The sequence below is a fragment of the Neoarius graeffei genome, chromosome 3 (assembly GCF_027579695.1).
Source record: "Neoarius graeffei isolate fNeoGra1 chromosome 3, fNeoGra1.pri, whole genome shotgun sequence".
Classification (NCBI taxonomy): domain Eukaryota; kingdom Metazoa; phylum Chordata; class Actinopteri; order Siluriformes; family Ariidae; genus Neoarius; species Neoarius graeffei.
The window spans coordinates 35,062,047-35,079,162 of NC_083571.1; the positions used below are offsets into that span (position 1 = coordinate 35,062,047).

A 17,116-nucleotide genomic window follows, 5' to 3' on the forward strand; every position below is an offset into this window, starting at 1 on the left:
GCTGTGAGACAACAGTGCTAACCACTACACCACCGTGCCGCTCATTATGAACCTTAATTGTGGTTAAATATATTTTATCTAAATGTATTTTTATTTACTTTTTCGATCCATTATATTTATTTTTTACGTTCTCTGACTCATCTCATCTCATTATCTCTAGCCGCTTTATCCTGTTCTACAGGGTCGCAGGCAAGCTGGAGCCTATCCCAGCTGACTACGGGTGAAAGGCGGGGTACACCCTGGGCAAGTCGCCAGGTCATCACAGGGCTGACACATAGACACAGACAACCATTCACACTCTCATTCACACCTACGGTCAATTTAGAGTCACCAATTAACCTAACCTGCATGTCTTTGGACTGTGGGGGAAACCGGAGCACCCGGAGGAAACCCACGCGGACACGGGGAGAACATGCAAACTCCGCACAGAAAGGCCCTCGCCGGCCACGGGGCTTGAACCCGGACCTTCTTGCTGTGAGGCGACAGCGCTAACCACTACACCACCGTGCCCCCCCATTTTCAGAATATTATAGTTTATTATAATGTTATTTTTATTGTTTTTTGATTTTTTAAATATCCATTAAATCCATTTTTATGTTTTCTGTACAGCACTGAGTCTTTTGTGTTTAAAATGTGTTTGTTTTTCAGAGACAGATTATACTTTTTTTTTTAAATGTCCCAGGGAAACAGGAACTGTTCAGACGTTCCAGATTTTAACTGAAATATTCCTTTGGAGTGCCAGTAATTTCACTGCACATATTCTGAGAGGAAAAAATGAAAATAAAAAAAAAAAGTTGTTCTGAAATTGATTTCACAATTTTGTATTTTGCTATACCCCTTAAGCCCCGCCCCCTAAGGTTAGTACATTGAAGTGTGACGTGAAGCAGGAAGTGATGCGTCTGACAGACAGCAGTGGATGGTGAGGTGAGAATCACTAGCAGTGAAACACGAAGCAGAAAGCAGCATGAAGCCTGAATTATACAGAACCGTACAACTGTCCATCAGCCACGGAGCCAGAATAACACACAGCCCTCTCTCTCTCTCTCACTCACTCCATCAGCCACTGAACCAGAATAACACACAGCTCTCTCTCTCTCTCTCTCTCTCTCTCCATCAGCTACGGAGCCAGAGCACACAGCCCGCTCTCTTGCTCTCTCTCTCCATCAGCCATGAAGCCAGAATAACACACATCTCTCTCTCTCTCTCTCTCTCTCTCTCTCTCCATCAGCCACTGAGCAAGAATAACACAGTCTTATCTCTCTCTCTCTCTCTCTCTCTCTCTCTCTCTCTACATCAGCTATGGAGCCATAATAACACACAGCTCGCTCGCTCACTCTCTCTCACTCCATCAGCCACTGAGTCAGAATAACACAAATCCCTCTCTCTCTCTCTCTCTCTCTCTCTCTCTTCCAGTTCAGTAGTGTATGTAGTGACCGTGAGTGCAGGATATTTAGTGAGCTGTGATTCTGCGACTCCTTCATCTACCTCCAACTCATCCTTCACTTTACATCACTTATCCCTCACTCTCATCCATCTGTCCACCGTCATCTCTGTCTACAGACCTTTGATTAACTACTGTCTGTTTCTCCCACTCTCATGCTCTCGCTCTCTCTCTCTCTCTCTCTCTCTCTCTCTCTCTCTCCATTTTGTCTTTCTCTCATTTGTCTTTCTCTCTGTCTGTCTCACTTTCCTTGTGTATCTCTCTCTCCATTCATCTCTTACTGTCTCTCTCCTTATGTCTATCTACCTCTCTCTCTCTCTCTCTCTCTCTCTCTCTCTCTCTATATATATATATATATATATATATATATATATATATATATATATATATATATATATGTATGTCTCTCCTTTTAGGCTTTCTCTCTCTCAATCTCTCTCTCCTCAAGTCTCTCCATCTCCTCTCTCTCTCTATCTCATTCTCTCCCTTTAATCTCCCCTCTCTTTACCTCTCTCTCGTTGTCAGATGCAGGAACATGACTTTCCTCTCTGGAGGTTTCCACTCAGTAAATCTCATCCACGATTCTCACACACCACATTTTCTCCTGTAACTTGTCCCCGGGGAGCTCCTGTATCTTTCTACACCTGCGGCCTCTCGGAAAAAAAAAAAGAGAGAAGCGATTCCAGAGCTGTCAGGTAATGAGCTGGCATTACTCATCCCGGGCCTGTGGGAGAGCTCTTGGAGATTTTTCGCGAGTCTCAGCGGCGCAGCATCAGCAGCCGTCACTCTTCCGAACGCGTTTCTCTCGGTGACATTTTTGTCTTGTTTGTAATTTTTTTTTCACTCATACACAATGTAATAATAGACAGCTCTGCCTCTGACTGTTCCACAGCGCTGACATTGGAGACTCCTTCCATGAATGTGACTTTAACGATTACATGCTTTGTTACTATAGAAACAATACCATATTAGAACAAGTGCATGAACATAAAACGGCACTGCTGCTATTACAGAAAATTCTGACCAATCAGAGTTAAGAATTTAAAACTCCTGTAGATGATAATGATGGTGATTTATAGTGGAATTTGATTATCCTGATAAATCCCATATAGCTACAGTGGTGCTTGAAAGTTTGTGAACCCTTTAGAATTTTCTATATTTCTGCATAAATATGACCTAAAACATCATCAGATTTTCACACAAGTCCTAAAAGAAGATAAAGAGAACCCAGTTAAACAAATGAGACAAAAATATTATACTTGGCCATTTATTTATTGAGGAAAATGATCCAATATTACATATCTGTGAGTGGCAAAAGTATGTGAACCTTTGCTTTCAGTATCTGGTGTGACCCCCTTGTGCAGCAATAACTGCAACTAAACGTTTCCAGCAACTGTTGATCAGTCCTGCACACCGGCTTGGAGGAATTTTAGCCCATTCCTCCATACAGAACAGCTTCAACTCTGGGATGTTGGTGGGTTTCCTCACATGAACTGCTCGCTTCAGGTCCTTCCACAACATTTCCATTGGATTAAGGTCAGGACTTTGACTTGGCCAATCCAAAACATTAACTTTATTCTTCTTTAACCATTCTTTGGTAGAACGACTTGTGTGCATAGGGTCGTTGTCTTGCTGCATGACTCACCTTTTCTTGAGATTCAGTTCATGGACAGATGTCCTGACATTTTCCTTTAGAATTCGCTGGTATAATTCAGAATTCATTGTTCCATCAATGATGGCAAGCCGTCCTGGCCCAGATGCAGCAAAACAGGCCCAAACCATGATACTACCACCACCATGTTTCACAGATGGGATAAGGTTCTTACGCTGGAATGCAGCCTTTTCCTTTCACCAAACATAGCACTTCTCATTTCAACCAAATAGTTCTATTTTGGTCTCATCCGTCCACAAAACATTTTACCAATAGCCTTCTGGCTTGTCCACGTGATCTTTAGCAAACTGCAAACGAGCAGCAATGTTCTTTTTGGAGAGCAGTGGCTTTCTCCTTGCAACCCTGCCATGCACACCATTGTTGTTCAGTGCTCTCCTGATGGTGGACTCATGAACATTAACATTAGCCAATGTGAGAGTGGCCTTCAGTTGCTTAGAAGTTACCCTGGGGTCCTTTGTGACCTCGCTGACTATTACACGCCTTGCTCTTGGAGTGATCTTTGTTGGTTGACCACTCCTGGGGAGGGTAACAATGGTCTTGAATTTCCTCCATTTGTACACAGTCTGTCTGACTGTGGATTGGTGGAGTCCAAACTCTTTAGAGATGGTTTTGTAGCCTTTTCCAGCCTGATGAGCATCAACAACGCTTTTTCTGAGGTCCTCAGAAATCTCCTTTGTTCATGCCATGATACACTTCCACAAACATGTGTTGTGAAGATCAGACTTTGATAGATCCCTGTTCTTTAAATAAAACAGGGTGCCCACTCACACCTGATTGTCATCCCATTGGTTGAAAACACGTGACTCTAATTTCACCTTCAAATTAACTGCTAGTCCTAGAGGTTCACATACTTTTGCCACTCACAGATGTGTAATATTGGATCATTTTCCTCAATAAATAAATGACCAAGTATAATATTTTTGTCTCATTTGTTTAACCCTTTGGTGACTGACCCCTTGAAAATGGTTCCTCCAGGAACGATGACTTTTCAGTTGTCAAGACAACGGAAAAACTAAAATACAAAAACAGAAAGATACGTCACAATGCTCTTGTGCACAAAACAAAATGCTCTTGTATTTTAGTTTTTCCGTTGTCTTGACAACTGAAACGTCATCGTTCCTGGAGGAACCATTTTCAAGGGGTCAGTCACCAAAGGGTTAAATGGGTTCTCTTTATCTACTTTTAGGACTTGTGTGAAAATCTGATGATGTTTTAGGTCATATTTATGTAGAAATATAGAAAATTCTAACGGGTTCACAAACTTTCAAGCACCACTGTAATTTAGCCCTGACCATCGCGTCAGTCATATTGAATCAGGCTGCATTGCTGAATAAAACTCCTTAAAAGGCCGTTTTTACTGCTGATGTTGTATTAATATAAATCACACTAACATGAGAATATAAATCACACACAATTTAGTATGCATGCTAGGCTGTAGGTGTCTAGCGCACACAGGCGGAGCTTGAACGATGGCGAATAACAAGGAAAGCAATAAAAAGCATTTATCACACTCATAAAATTCCATTTATTTTCCCATTTGTCTGTCTCTTGCTTGCCTCTCACACATTCTCTACCTCAGATTCAGAGGTAATGGAGCGAACAGACGGAGAAGATAAAGAGGAAACACACACACACACACACAACTAGCATTAGGTTCCTAAATAGATTTCCCTAAACTTGCCTACACTTGTGGCTACATCCATTTTTAAAATGGCTCCATTCCGTAAAATCACACAGTCATAATTAGTTTGCAACATTTATGTAGATTTAGCTAAACACATATTAGCGGGTATGCTAACAGTCTGGTAGCTAGCTAGAGAATAGCACAGGTTGTGGCCACACTCAACCTGTGAGCTACAATCCATTAATGTAGACTGTGTTCCAGACACAGTAAATAGATAATATAACGAGCTAACCAGTTGTGCTAGCAGGGTGTTTTTGTGTAAACTACATTCAAGACACAGTAACTAGTGTAAGTACCTCACTTGCTAGCTGTTGTTAAAATGACAGCTGTTTGCATAGCAACTTCAGAGAGCATTTGTTCTGCTTTTGTTACTTTTTTATGATTGGCGCCACCGTGTTGAAGCGATGTCACAGAACTGCAGCTCAGAGGTCCCCAGTTTCCATCTGGTCCCAGTTTCCTGACTTACAATATGTGAAACAGCTGTTCCCCAATGTTACGTCAAACAGCTGTTTCCTTACGTACATTACATGAAACAGCTGTTCCCTTACTTGTGTTACGTGAAACAGCTGTTCCCTTACTTGTGTTATGTGCAACAGCTGTTCCCTTGTGTTACATTAAACAGCTCTTCCTTTATTTTTGTTATGTGGAACAGCTGTTCCCTTGTGTTACATTAAGCAGCTGTTCCTTTACTTATGTTATGTGAAACAGATGTTCCCTTACTTACATTACGTTTAGCCGATGTTCCCTGACTTATGTTATGTTAAACGGCTGTCCTGTACTTGCGTTATGTTAAACAGCTGTTCCCTTACCATTACTTTAAACATCTGTTCTCTTACTTACATTAAGTTAAACAGCTTTTACCTTACTTATGTTACATTAAACAGCTGTTCCCTTACATTACATTAAACAGCTGTTCCCTTACTTAGGTTACATTAAATAGCTGTTCCTTTACTTGCTTTATGTTAAAGGAGATATGCAGAGCCATGGCCTCACTTTTGTTTATAAATGCCTTGAGACCTCAAGAATGGCACAGGAATAGTTTTAAGCGTTAACAAAAAATCTAAAATCGTAATTTTTATGATTAAAGTGATTCATATAGGTAGTGGTCTGAGTGAATGACCTTGACGTCTGTAGCTTAGCAGCAGGAAGGCTATCGGTCTCACCACCATTTCCGCTATACTAAAACAGAGCTGACTGCAGCTCCGATCCTCCATTTTGAGCTAATTTATCGCCATGCCACGTAGATGTGTTGCTGATGGGTGCAGCAACACGTCAGAAGGTGGATTTACGTTGCATTCATGGCCCAAGAATGTTCAAACTCCAAAGATTTGGACACGTGAGTTCACGGGCACTTTGGGCGCCTATGAAGTGGACTCTGCTCTGCACATTTTACAGAAGACTCATACAAAACCTCGGATCTGTTGAGGAGCATTGGCTATAAGCCCGTATCGAAAGAGGGTGCAGTACCAACAATTAAAGGAAAAGAAAACTACAAGAAAAGGAAAGTAAGTTCAGTTGCACCAGTTCTCCCGGAGTGTGAGCCAAGGGTTGTTGCTAAAACCTGGGACAGAACGGGATGGGACATGACATATTATTGCTCGGGCAGTGACCTCCCAGCGGTTGTTGCTAAAACCGGTGACGTCCCCTCCCAGATTTTAGTAATTGCCTGAGCCGAGCAGTAATGGTGGAGCACTCAGTGTGGAGAAAATGGAGAATGAGTGGACCAGCCATCTGATTTCTCCGCTGGATACGCTTGCCTCAGCAGCAATATCTCACCCTTATGTGGAAGAAGCGAATGAACGGAGAACTGAACGAACAACTGAAAGTCAGATTGTTTTGAAACAATTGGCCACAGGATTGGCCTTCAAGAAGCGAGAACACAGACGGGTAAGATGTGACTCTCATTTGGATACAAAAACAACAACATTTCTTGTTTCTCTGCATTTAGATTAATACATGTAACTTGTATTGTGTATTTAAGTTACTGGTATAAGATTATTTAATTTGCTTTAGAATATGATTGTCTCAGTTCATCTGATTATTTAATTAGCCTTTTACGTTTTATCAGTGAAAATGCATGCATGTACAACCCTGATTCCAAAAAAGTTGGGACAAAGTACAAATTGTAAATAAAAACGGAATGCAATGATGTGGAAGTTTCAAAATTCCATATTTTATTCAAAATAGAACATAGATGACATATCAAATGTTTAAACTGAGAAAATGTATCATTTAAAGAGAAAAATTAGGTAATTTTAAATTTCATGACAACAACACATCCCAAAAAAGTTGGGACAAGGACATGTTTCCCACTGTGAGACATCCCCTTTTCTCTTTACAACAGTCTGTAAACGTCTGGGGACTGAGGAGACAAGTTGCTCAAGTTTAGGGATAGGAATGTTAACCCATTCTTGTCTAATGTAGGATTCTAGTTGCTCAACTGTCTTAGGTCTTTTTTGTCGTATCTTCCGTTTTATGATGCGCCAAATGTTTTCTATGGGTGAAAGATTGGACTGCAGGCTGGCCAGTTCAGTACCCGGACCCTTCTTCTACGCAGCCATGATGCTGTAATTGATGCAGTATGTGGTTTGGCATTGTCATGTTGGAAAATGCAAGGTCTTCCCTGAAAGAGACGTCGTCTGGATGGGAGCATATGTTGCTCTAGAACCTGGATATACCTTTCAGCATTGATGGTGTCTTTCCAGATGTGTAAGCTGCCCATGCCACACGCACTAATGCAACCCCATGCCATCAGAGATGCAGGCTTCTGAACTGAGCGCTGATAACAACTTGGGTCGTCCTTCTCCTCTTTAGTCTGAATGACACGGCGTCCCTGATTTCCATAAAGAACTTCAAATTTTGATTCGTCTGACCACAGAACAGTTTTCCACTTTGCCACAGTCCATTTTAAATGAGCCTTGGCCCAGAGAAGACGTCTGCGCTTCTGGATCATGTTTAGATACGGCTTCTTCTTTGAACTATAGAGTTTTAGCTGGCAACGGCGAATGGCACGGTGAATTGTGTTCACAGATAATGTTCTCTGGAAATATTCCTGAGCCCATTTTGTGATTTCCAATACAGAAGCATACCTGTATGTGATGCAGTGCCGTCTAAGGGCCCGAAGATCACGGGCACCCAGTATGGTTTTCCAGCCTTGACCCTTGCGCACAGAGATTCTTCCAGATTCTCTGAATCTTTTGATGATATTATGCACTGTAGATGATGATATGCTCAAACTCTTTGCAATTTTACACTGTCGAACTCCTTTCTGATATTGCTCCACTATTTGTCGGTGCAGAATTGGGGGATTGGTGATCCTCTTCCCATCTTTACTTCTGAGAGCCGCTGCCACTCCAAGATGCTCTTTTTATACCCAGTCATGTTAATGACCTATTGCCAATTGACCTAATGAGCTGCAATTTGGTCCTCCAGCTGTTCCTTTTCTGTACCTTTTAACTTTTCCAGCCTCTTATTGCCCCTGTCCCAACTTTTTTGAGATGTGTTGCTGTCATGAAATTTCAAATGAGCCAATAGAGATCTTGCAGTCACGTGACCAGAAAGTACACAACCGCCATCTTGTCGGTCAAAAACACAGCTGAATACTGCTGCACTGGTGTACAGAATGGATCAATTTCAACCGACGGACTACACGGCTCATTTTTCTAATGAACAGATAACTAGATATATGTCTAAAATAAACGATCTACAGATTTGTGACCCTTATGGCTTACCGGACGGAGTTTTCATGACCGGATTTTGAACTGTCAGCGGAATACCCGGACGTGTATAATTACCTCATTAACTTTCCCTCGCTGTTCAGTGGTGAAGCACTGCGTGCTTATAAATCTCTGGACAGTTATCTTTACAGAAATTCAGGATTTGTCAGTGACTCAGATGTGGCATCTTGTAAACAAGAATCCTCATTGGATGGGTAAGTCACTTAAGTATTGAGTATAGCACTGACCAGCCGATTATAGAATAGAATAAGGTAATTCCAGCTGTAATTCCAAATCGTCCGTCTTGTTTACATGGATCTGGCATTGGAGAGGTAGAGGCTTGGCAGTGGAGGTTTGAGTGGCTGTTTTCTGAGCTTAGTCAACAGGCCGGCTCTGCCTGCAGTCTCGCTTTTGCTCCCGGCACCGCCTCCTTCGCTTTGCTTCCGATAACAATCCACGGAGACCCCGCTGGTCTCGCTCTCTCATCCGGAATGTTTTTTTTTTCTCGTCCGGAATGTTGTGCATGCGATGGAAATCGCTACAAACCGTCATTTTCTGCTGGAAACCAATGTCCAGTAAGTCCATACGGTTGTAGTGGATATTGAAGTCCGGTACAGACGAACAACACGCAAAAATACACACACAAAACATAAAAAATGTGCACAGGTAGGGAGAGCTTGTAGCCGCAGCCGTTGTAGTAGAATTGCATATAGTAGGGTTTTCCAGAAGAAAAGGTAGAAGTAAAAGCAGAAGTAGAAGTAGAAGGCGGAATATGGCATTTGACCGACAAGATGGCGTCTGTCACAATCTGGATCGGCTGTGACGTCACATGCAAGTGCTGCATATTTGGCATGAAATTTCAAAATGTCTCACTTTCGACATTTGATATGTTGTCTATGTTCTATTGTGAATACAATATCAGTTTTTGAGATTTGTAAATTATTGCATTCCGTTTTAATTTACAATTTGTACTTTGTCCCAACTTTTTTGGAATCGGGGTTGTACATGTATGTTACATAAGTTATAACACCTATCCTGTTTTAATGAGAGTCAACCCACAATCAGTGAAGTCAAATCAGTCTTAGCTGAGCAAGTCAGTAACAACAGTATTTCTTACTTTCACCATAAATTTTTATTTATATGACTTTGGTCTATAACTGTCAAAGGCCTCGGCCTTAAAACCGGTTACCACAGTGATGTCACTCGCTCAGGACTGGCTGGCTCAGCGTGGCAGCTCGAACGCCAACTTTGCGGTCGATTTTAATTCTCAAAAATATATATTTTATTCCCATTTATGCAGCATACAAGAGTCAAGGATGGAGATGCTATCCATGCAGAAATGTATTTAAAAATAAAGGTTCTGTGTATCTCCTTTAAACAGAAGTTCCCTTACTTGGCTTATGTTAAACAGCTGGTCCCTTACTTACGTGGCATAAAACAGCTGTTTCTTTACTTATGCTATGTTAAACAGCTGTTTTCTTCCTTACACTATGTTAAACAATTTGTTGCTAGTCGCTAGATAAGACTGTTAGTCACTTCTGAAAGTCAAAAAGTCACAAAATAGGCTACACTGAATGTTGATAAACCCATGAATAAACATTAGAACCTGAAATCCCGCCCACAACCATGCCTCTGCCCATACAGAGGTTAATACAAACCCGTACACACACTTCTTGTCACTCTTTGAAAGTCGATTCAGAGTGACCTTCTAAGCATCATGAGTGTCAAACTCATTGACAAACCAAGTGAGACAGCCTTTCAAAGCGGGAAGGAAGCAGGCGAAATGAAGATGTATTACATTTTTCTAGTGAAGCGATGACCCAGATGTGCAGACGGATGAATTTGTCCTGTCACCGTGTCTCTCTATCTCTCTCATGTCTGTCACAATCGCTGACACATAAAAGCTTTTCATAGCCACCGCTGAAGCGTGGCTACTCAGCGAGGATGTCAGTGTTTTAAAGGCTGCAAGCACGTTTGTCTCGCTTCGTTTCACTTCTGTGGATGCAGGGATGAGAAGCTCATCAGATGGATTTTTATGGCTGATGTGGATGCAGATGATGCTGTTAAAGAAGAAGTCCAACCTGAAACATGATTAAAATTGAAATATTTGTGATTAGTGATTTTGTTGGTGGTCATAATTTTTTCGCTGGAGTCATATTGTCAGTATTCCTGTTAGAAATTTCCAGCTTAGTCATTCTGGAGAAAGTTCCACTATAACAGGCTCTCAGGGATGGATAAAAGGTTTACTTCCTGTGATGTAAGCAGATGGAAATTCCAGGTTTGGGGAAAAAAAACACAAATATTTTTAAACTATCCAGATTCATTCATTCATAGTAAATAAAATAAAAATAATAATAGCAATAAAACATTTTTGAATTATTGATGACGTTATTTTCCTTTTAGAAATAAAATTAAAAATTAGTTCACCTTTAATTCTCTAAATCAGCCTTTCTCAACCGGGGTGCCGTCTGGCTTCATCAAGGGTGCCGTCAAAAAATTATATATTCTAACACTGAAATAAATAAAATGACGGGTATCGGCAGGCCAGGCGTGCTGCAGCTCGGGCAGTTGCGGAGGCAAAAACTCGGAACTGGGAGGAGTTCGGGGAGGCCATGGAGAAGGACTATCGGTCGGCCTCGAAGAAATTCTGGCAAACCGTCCGGCGCCTCAGGAGGGGGAAGCAGTACTCTGCCAACACTGTTTACAGTGCGGGTGGGGAGCTGTTGACCTCGACTGGGGACATTGTCGGGCGGTGGAAGGAATACTTTGAGGATCTCCTCAATCGTACCGTCATGTCTTCCACTGAGGAGACTGAGGCTGATGACTCAGAGGTGGACTCGTCCATTACCCAAGCCGAAGTCACTGAGGTGGTTTGCAAGCTCCTCGGTGGCAAGGCACCGGGGGTGGATGAGATCCGCCCTGAGTATCTCAAGTCTCTGGATGTTGTGGGGCTGTCTTGGTTGACATGCCTCTGCAACATCGCGTGGCAGTCAGGGACAGTGCCTCTGGAGTGGCAGACTGGGGTGGTGGTCCCTCTTTTTAAGAAAGGGGACCGGAGAGTGTGCTCCAATTATAGGGGAATCACACTTCTCAGCCTCCCAGGGAAGGTTTACTCCAGGGTACTGGAGAGGAGAATTCGACCAATAGTCGAACCTCGGATCCAGGAGGAACAATGCGGTTTTCGTCCTGGTCGCGGAACACTGGACCAGCTCTATACCCTTCATAGGGTGCTCGAGGGTTCATGGGAGTTTGCCCAACCAGTCCACATGTGCTTTGTGGATCTGGAGAAGGCATTCAACCGTGTCCCCCGTAGTATTCTGTGGGGGGTGCTTCGGGAGTATGGGGTTCGGGGCTCTTTGCTAAGGGCTGTCCGGTCCCTGTACGAACGGAGCAGGAGTCTGGTTCGCATTGCCGGCAGTAAGTCAGACCTGTTCCCAGTGCATGTTGGACTCCGGCAGGGCTGCCCTTTGTCACTGGTTCTGTTCATAATTTTTATGGACAGAATTTCTAGGTGCAGCCAGGGGCCAGAAGGAATCCTGTTTGGGAACCACAGGATTTCATCTCTGCTTTTTGCGGATGATGTTGTCCTGTTGGCTTCTTCAAACCAGGACCTTCAGCATGCACTGGGGCGGTTTGCAGTCGAGTGTGAAGCGGCTGGGATGAGAATCAGCACATCCAAGTCCGAGGCCATGGTTCTCGACCGGAAAAGGGTGGCTTGCCCTCTCCATGTTGGTGGAGAAGTTCTGCCTCAAGTGGAGGAGTTTAAGTATCTCAGGATCTTGTTCACGAGTGGGGGAAGGATGGAGCATGAGATCGACAGGTGGATCGGTGCAGCCTCCGCAGTGATGCGGTCGCTTTACCGGTCCATCATGGTGAAGAAGGAGCTGAGCCAAAAGGCGAGGCTCTCAATTTACCGGTCGATCTACGTTCCGACTCTCACCTATGGTCATGAGCTTTGGGTAATGACCGAAAGGACAAGATCGCGGATACAAGCGGCCGAAATGAGTTTCCTTCACAGGGTGGCTGGGCGCTCCCTTAGAGATAGGGTGAGAAGCACAGTCACTCGGGAGGAGCTCGGAGTAGAGACGCTGCTGCTCCACATCGAGAGGAATCAGCTGAGGTGGCTCGGGCATCTTTTTCGGATGCCTCCTGGACGCCTCCCTCGGGAGGTGTTCCAGGCATGTCCCCCCGGGAGGAGGCCCCGGGGAAGACCCAGGACACGCTGGAGGGACTATGTCTCTCGGCTGGCCTGGGAACACCTTGGTGTTCTTCCCGAGGAGCTGGCCGAGGTGTCTGGGGAAAGGGAAGTTTGGGCTTCCCTGCTTAGACTGCTGCCTCCGTGACCCGGTCCCGGATAAAGCGGAAGAAGACGAGACGAGACGAGAGAATAAAATTCCAAAAAATGATAGTTACACTAATGCAGATCATCGCTGCCTCATGCATCATCAAAATTTGTCTCACGGCCCCCTTTCCCATGTCACAACGTCACTGGCAGGGTCAGCGTATGGTCAGTGTGACTGCGTATATTTTATATGGGGGTGCCTTGAGAATTTGCATACTTCTGAAGGGTGCCATGACTGGAAAAAGGTCGAGAAGCACTGCTCTAAATACATGGTAAAGAGGTCATCTCATCTCATTATCTCTAGCTGCTTTATCCTGTTCTACAGGGTCGTGGGCAAGCTGGAGCCTATCCCAGCTGACTACGGGTGAAAGGCGGGGTACACCCTGGACAAGTCGCCAGGTCATCAAAGGGCTGACACATAGACACAGACAACCATTCACACTCACATTCACACCTACGGTCAATTTAGAGTCACCAGTTAACCTAACCTGCATGTCTTTGGACTGTGGGGGAAACCGGAGCACCTGGAGGAAACCCACGCGGACACAGGGAGAACATGCAAACTCCGCACAGAAAGGCCCTCACCGGCCACAGGGCTCAAACCCAGAACCTTCTTGCTGTGAGGCAACAGTGCTAACCACTACACCACCGTGCCGCCCTGGTAAAGAGGTGTGTGATAAATTTGTTTACTTGAAATAAAACACATCCATCCATTATCTGTAGCCACTTATCCTGTGCAGGGTCGCAGGAGCCTATCCCAGCTGACTACGGGTGAGAGGTGGGGTACACCCTGGACAAGTCGCCAGGCCATTGCAGGGCTGACACATCAACACAGACAACCATTCACACTCACGGTCAATTTAGATCCACCAATTAGCCTAACCTGCATGTCTTTGGACTGTGGGGGAAACCGGAGCACCCGGAGGAAACCCACATGGAGAACATGCAAACTCCACCCTCATCGGTTGCTGGGCTCGACCAGAGTACCTTCTTGCTGTGAGGCAACAGTGCTAACCACTACACCACCCCTGTAAAACACACAAAGATCTTTAATTCAATATGAAAAATGATTAATGATATAATTTTGTGTAAGTTGAATTAATATTTGTGATTAAAAAAAAATCCATTTTCGCTTTTTGTATAAATTTCGTCCTCCAGACGCCAGATGGCAGCACAGATTTAAAAGAAAACGCGAGATCAAAAAGTCATTCCTCTTGTGCCATATCGGCCACCGTAGATGGCCTGGTTTGTTTAGCCGGAAGTACATTTTTCAGAAGCGTAGCCAAGAGGTTTGCTAGGTTGTTAGCACGGTTTTGACTGAAAAATGACCGCGTATTCTCGTGTAAAATCAACTAAACTCGTGTTGAAAGGTATGAAGGATAAAAGGTGAGTTTATTTATTTATAAGTCTGTAATACTGTTCTTGTTTTCGGCCGTTCGTTTTGGTGTTCGGCTAATGCTAGTGCGGGATACATCCTAAATGGCGGCATGTTCCCTATATAGGTGCACTAGGTAGAGGTTTACTTTGTCATAGTTAGTGGACTTGATGGCTGATTAGACGCGATTTGGAACGAAGCTTGTTTTTATTTGCTTTATTTATTTTTCAGCAAAAAGAAGCACAAGGACAAGAAAAGAAAACGCGATGATGAAGGAGATAAACAAGATATCGTGGGTATGAATGAATGAAATAATACTATAAATATTTATTGCGTTCATTTTAAATTGTTTTCTAATTTTAATTTTGTAATTATTCCATTGGTTTAATTGTTTATTTTTTTCTAAATTATTATAATATACCTATTTATAGAAAGTTATTATTATTTAATTGTTAATTATTGTAATTATTCATTGTTTTAATTATATTTCAGTAGCGTGGTGGCTACAATTATCAACACCTTAATGATCTTTTGGTCATTGCAAAAGTAGAAAAGACTTTCAGTATGTAAACTGTGCGTGAATAATTACTCAAACTTCCACTGGAGGAAAAATGAGTTGATTCCTGATTACTTGGCGTATCAGATCACGTGACACCTTTGTCCACAGTTATCGACACCCAGATGTAGGGCTGTGCGATATGGGAAAAAATGAATATCCCGATACATTTTCTCCGTTTCACGATATGTGATATATATCTCGATATATTTAAATCTCCTCTAAAGAACCCCATGAAATCTAACTTTTACTCTTTACTGTTTTCACTACAATCCCTGCAGATTAAATAACATTCTTGGTTAACTTTACAGGTGGTTTTCAACAACACATTTTAAATTTTCATGTTGGTGATTAATCACAATTGAGTTGAAATAAGACTATTTTTATTCAACAAAGATGTGGCACAAACTGCAAAGACAATCTTGAAAATTGCAACAAAGGGGCAACACAATACAGAGCCGCTCAGAGCTCAAACCAATAAAGTGCAAGCTCAACACTGAGAGAGACATTTAGCCTAAATAAGAAAAGTGCTCTTTCATTAAATTATTTTAAAAAATAGATCTCCAAGCTATTAACCTGACTACTGAGAACCACTGGAACATTCACAATAGAGAGAGAGATTGAGGGAGAGAAAAGAGAGATCTGCAAAACATTTTTCTCTTTGCACACTTTTGAACTGAATGTTTTCTAGCTCTGCCTCTTAGATGTGTATAATTCTGGCTGCTGCCTTTCATGATGACAGTTTTTTTTGCACACTTTACAAACTGGCATTTGCTGCTCCACGTCCTCCTCGCGATATCCAAAAAAAATGCCAGATGACTGACCCCTTACTAGTTCTTTTAGGAACCAATTCGTCCGCTTCCATTTTTTTTGTCGCTGAAATTGACAGAGCTTACACGGCAGCCTATGCAACACCAGCGATTGCACGAACTGAGTCAGCGCTGTAAACTGGAACCAGGAAATCTTCCCGCCGGCAGTGTTGCCAGATACTGCTGACGTTTTCCATCCCAAAATATGTTCAAAACCCGCCAAAACGCACTTAAAACCGCCCAATCTGGCAACACAACCGAAACTAGAAAATCTTCCCAGACGTTCCTTTCAGCACCGAGATGTCGCCCGGGATTGGTTGGCGAGTGCGTGACGTTATTGTTTTCTTTACCCTTAGGCAGTCTCTCACGTTACTGCCTGAGGGACAGAGAGAAAACCAGCGGGAAAGGTTTTAAACAAACACAACAAACACGAAACGAACGCAAGCCGGAAGATGACCATAAAATACTCGATAGTTACGATATAATAATTTTATGTATCGCACACAGAATTTTCGGCAATATATCGAGTATATTCGATATATCGCACAGCCCTACCCAGATGATTATGTATAAAAACAGGGCTCGACATTAACGCTTGTCCGGGACAAATGATACTATATGTTGGACAAGTTCATCGTCTCAGTTACTTGTCCGATCGGACAAGTGCCAAAATACGCTGATATTCGGGTTACATATCAAATTTATCAGTTTATTCACATGATTTCCAAAGCATCTCACTCGACATATTGTTTTGATGAATCGCCGGATGTTTCTATTCGGAAAGAGCGATGTGCGCATGCGCAATATTCAGACCCTCCAGGATTTCGCGATGTTGCGATTTGCACCATCAATGCAAATTCAACCAGTCCCCGAGAATTCAGGGCAGTGTTGCAGTTATATCCAATCACCGCAAATTTGACCAATCGTTGGCGTCGTCTTGAGGTGACGTCGACAAACTACATTCCGCCTTACTTCCGTGTATACGTTCAAGAGAAGCAGCATGTGCGAGTCAGTGTTTATGTAGGCTTAAATTCTGTTACTGAAAGTGTGTTATGTTTACAGTGAAGGACTGTGTGCACTTTACATTAATTTTTACTTAATACAAGAAATTAATGGATGCCAACATTTTTGCCAAAATGATATTTTATTTTCCATTGTTTAGGCAGCTTCAGCATCATACTGTGAGATTCTGTTCAAATTGTTTTTTTTTTTCTTCTATGAAGCCTGAGCCATTTATTTTTAGTTTGTTTAATTTAGTCTTCAGGAGAGACTGCCTGCACACAGTACTAGTATTAATAGTTTTTTTTTCTTACATGAAAGCTGAGGCATTTATATTATATTTTAAGGTAACTTCATGTTGTGCTGTGAGGTTCTATGCACTTTAACTTTTGAACCAACAGGTGCATTTGGATAAGTAAAGCCTATTTTTCTGCATTTTTGTAGTCCTGGTAATCTTTTATATTGGTAAAGTTGTTTATAGGACCATTTCTCAGTGTCTTTGTTTTTTTAATCAATAGTTTT

The 17,116-nt window shown here is 42.6% G+C and overlaps 1 protein-coding gene across 1 annotated transcript in view; it reads left to right on the forward strand.

The window, feature by feature from the left end:
* The first annotated feature begins 14,101 nt into the window (after nucleotides 1-14,101).
* The window catches only part of frg1 (FSHD region gene 1), a 31,910-nt gene continuing 28,895 nt past the window's right edge, over nucleotides 14,102-17,116 (forward strand). The window contains exons 1-2 of the mRNA XM_060915878.1: nucleotides 14,102-14,241; nucleotides 14,462-14,526. Coding sequence (XP_060771861.1) covers nucleotides 14,180-14,241; nucleotides 14,462-14,526 — 127 coding nt within the window. The 5' untranslated portion in view covers nucleotides 14,102-14,179. The remainder of the gene's footprint in view (nucleotides 14,242-14,461; nucleotides 14,527-17,116) is intronic.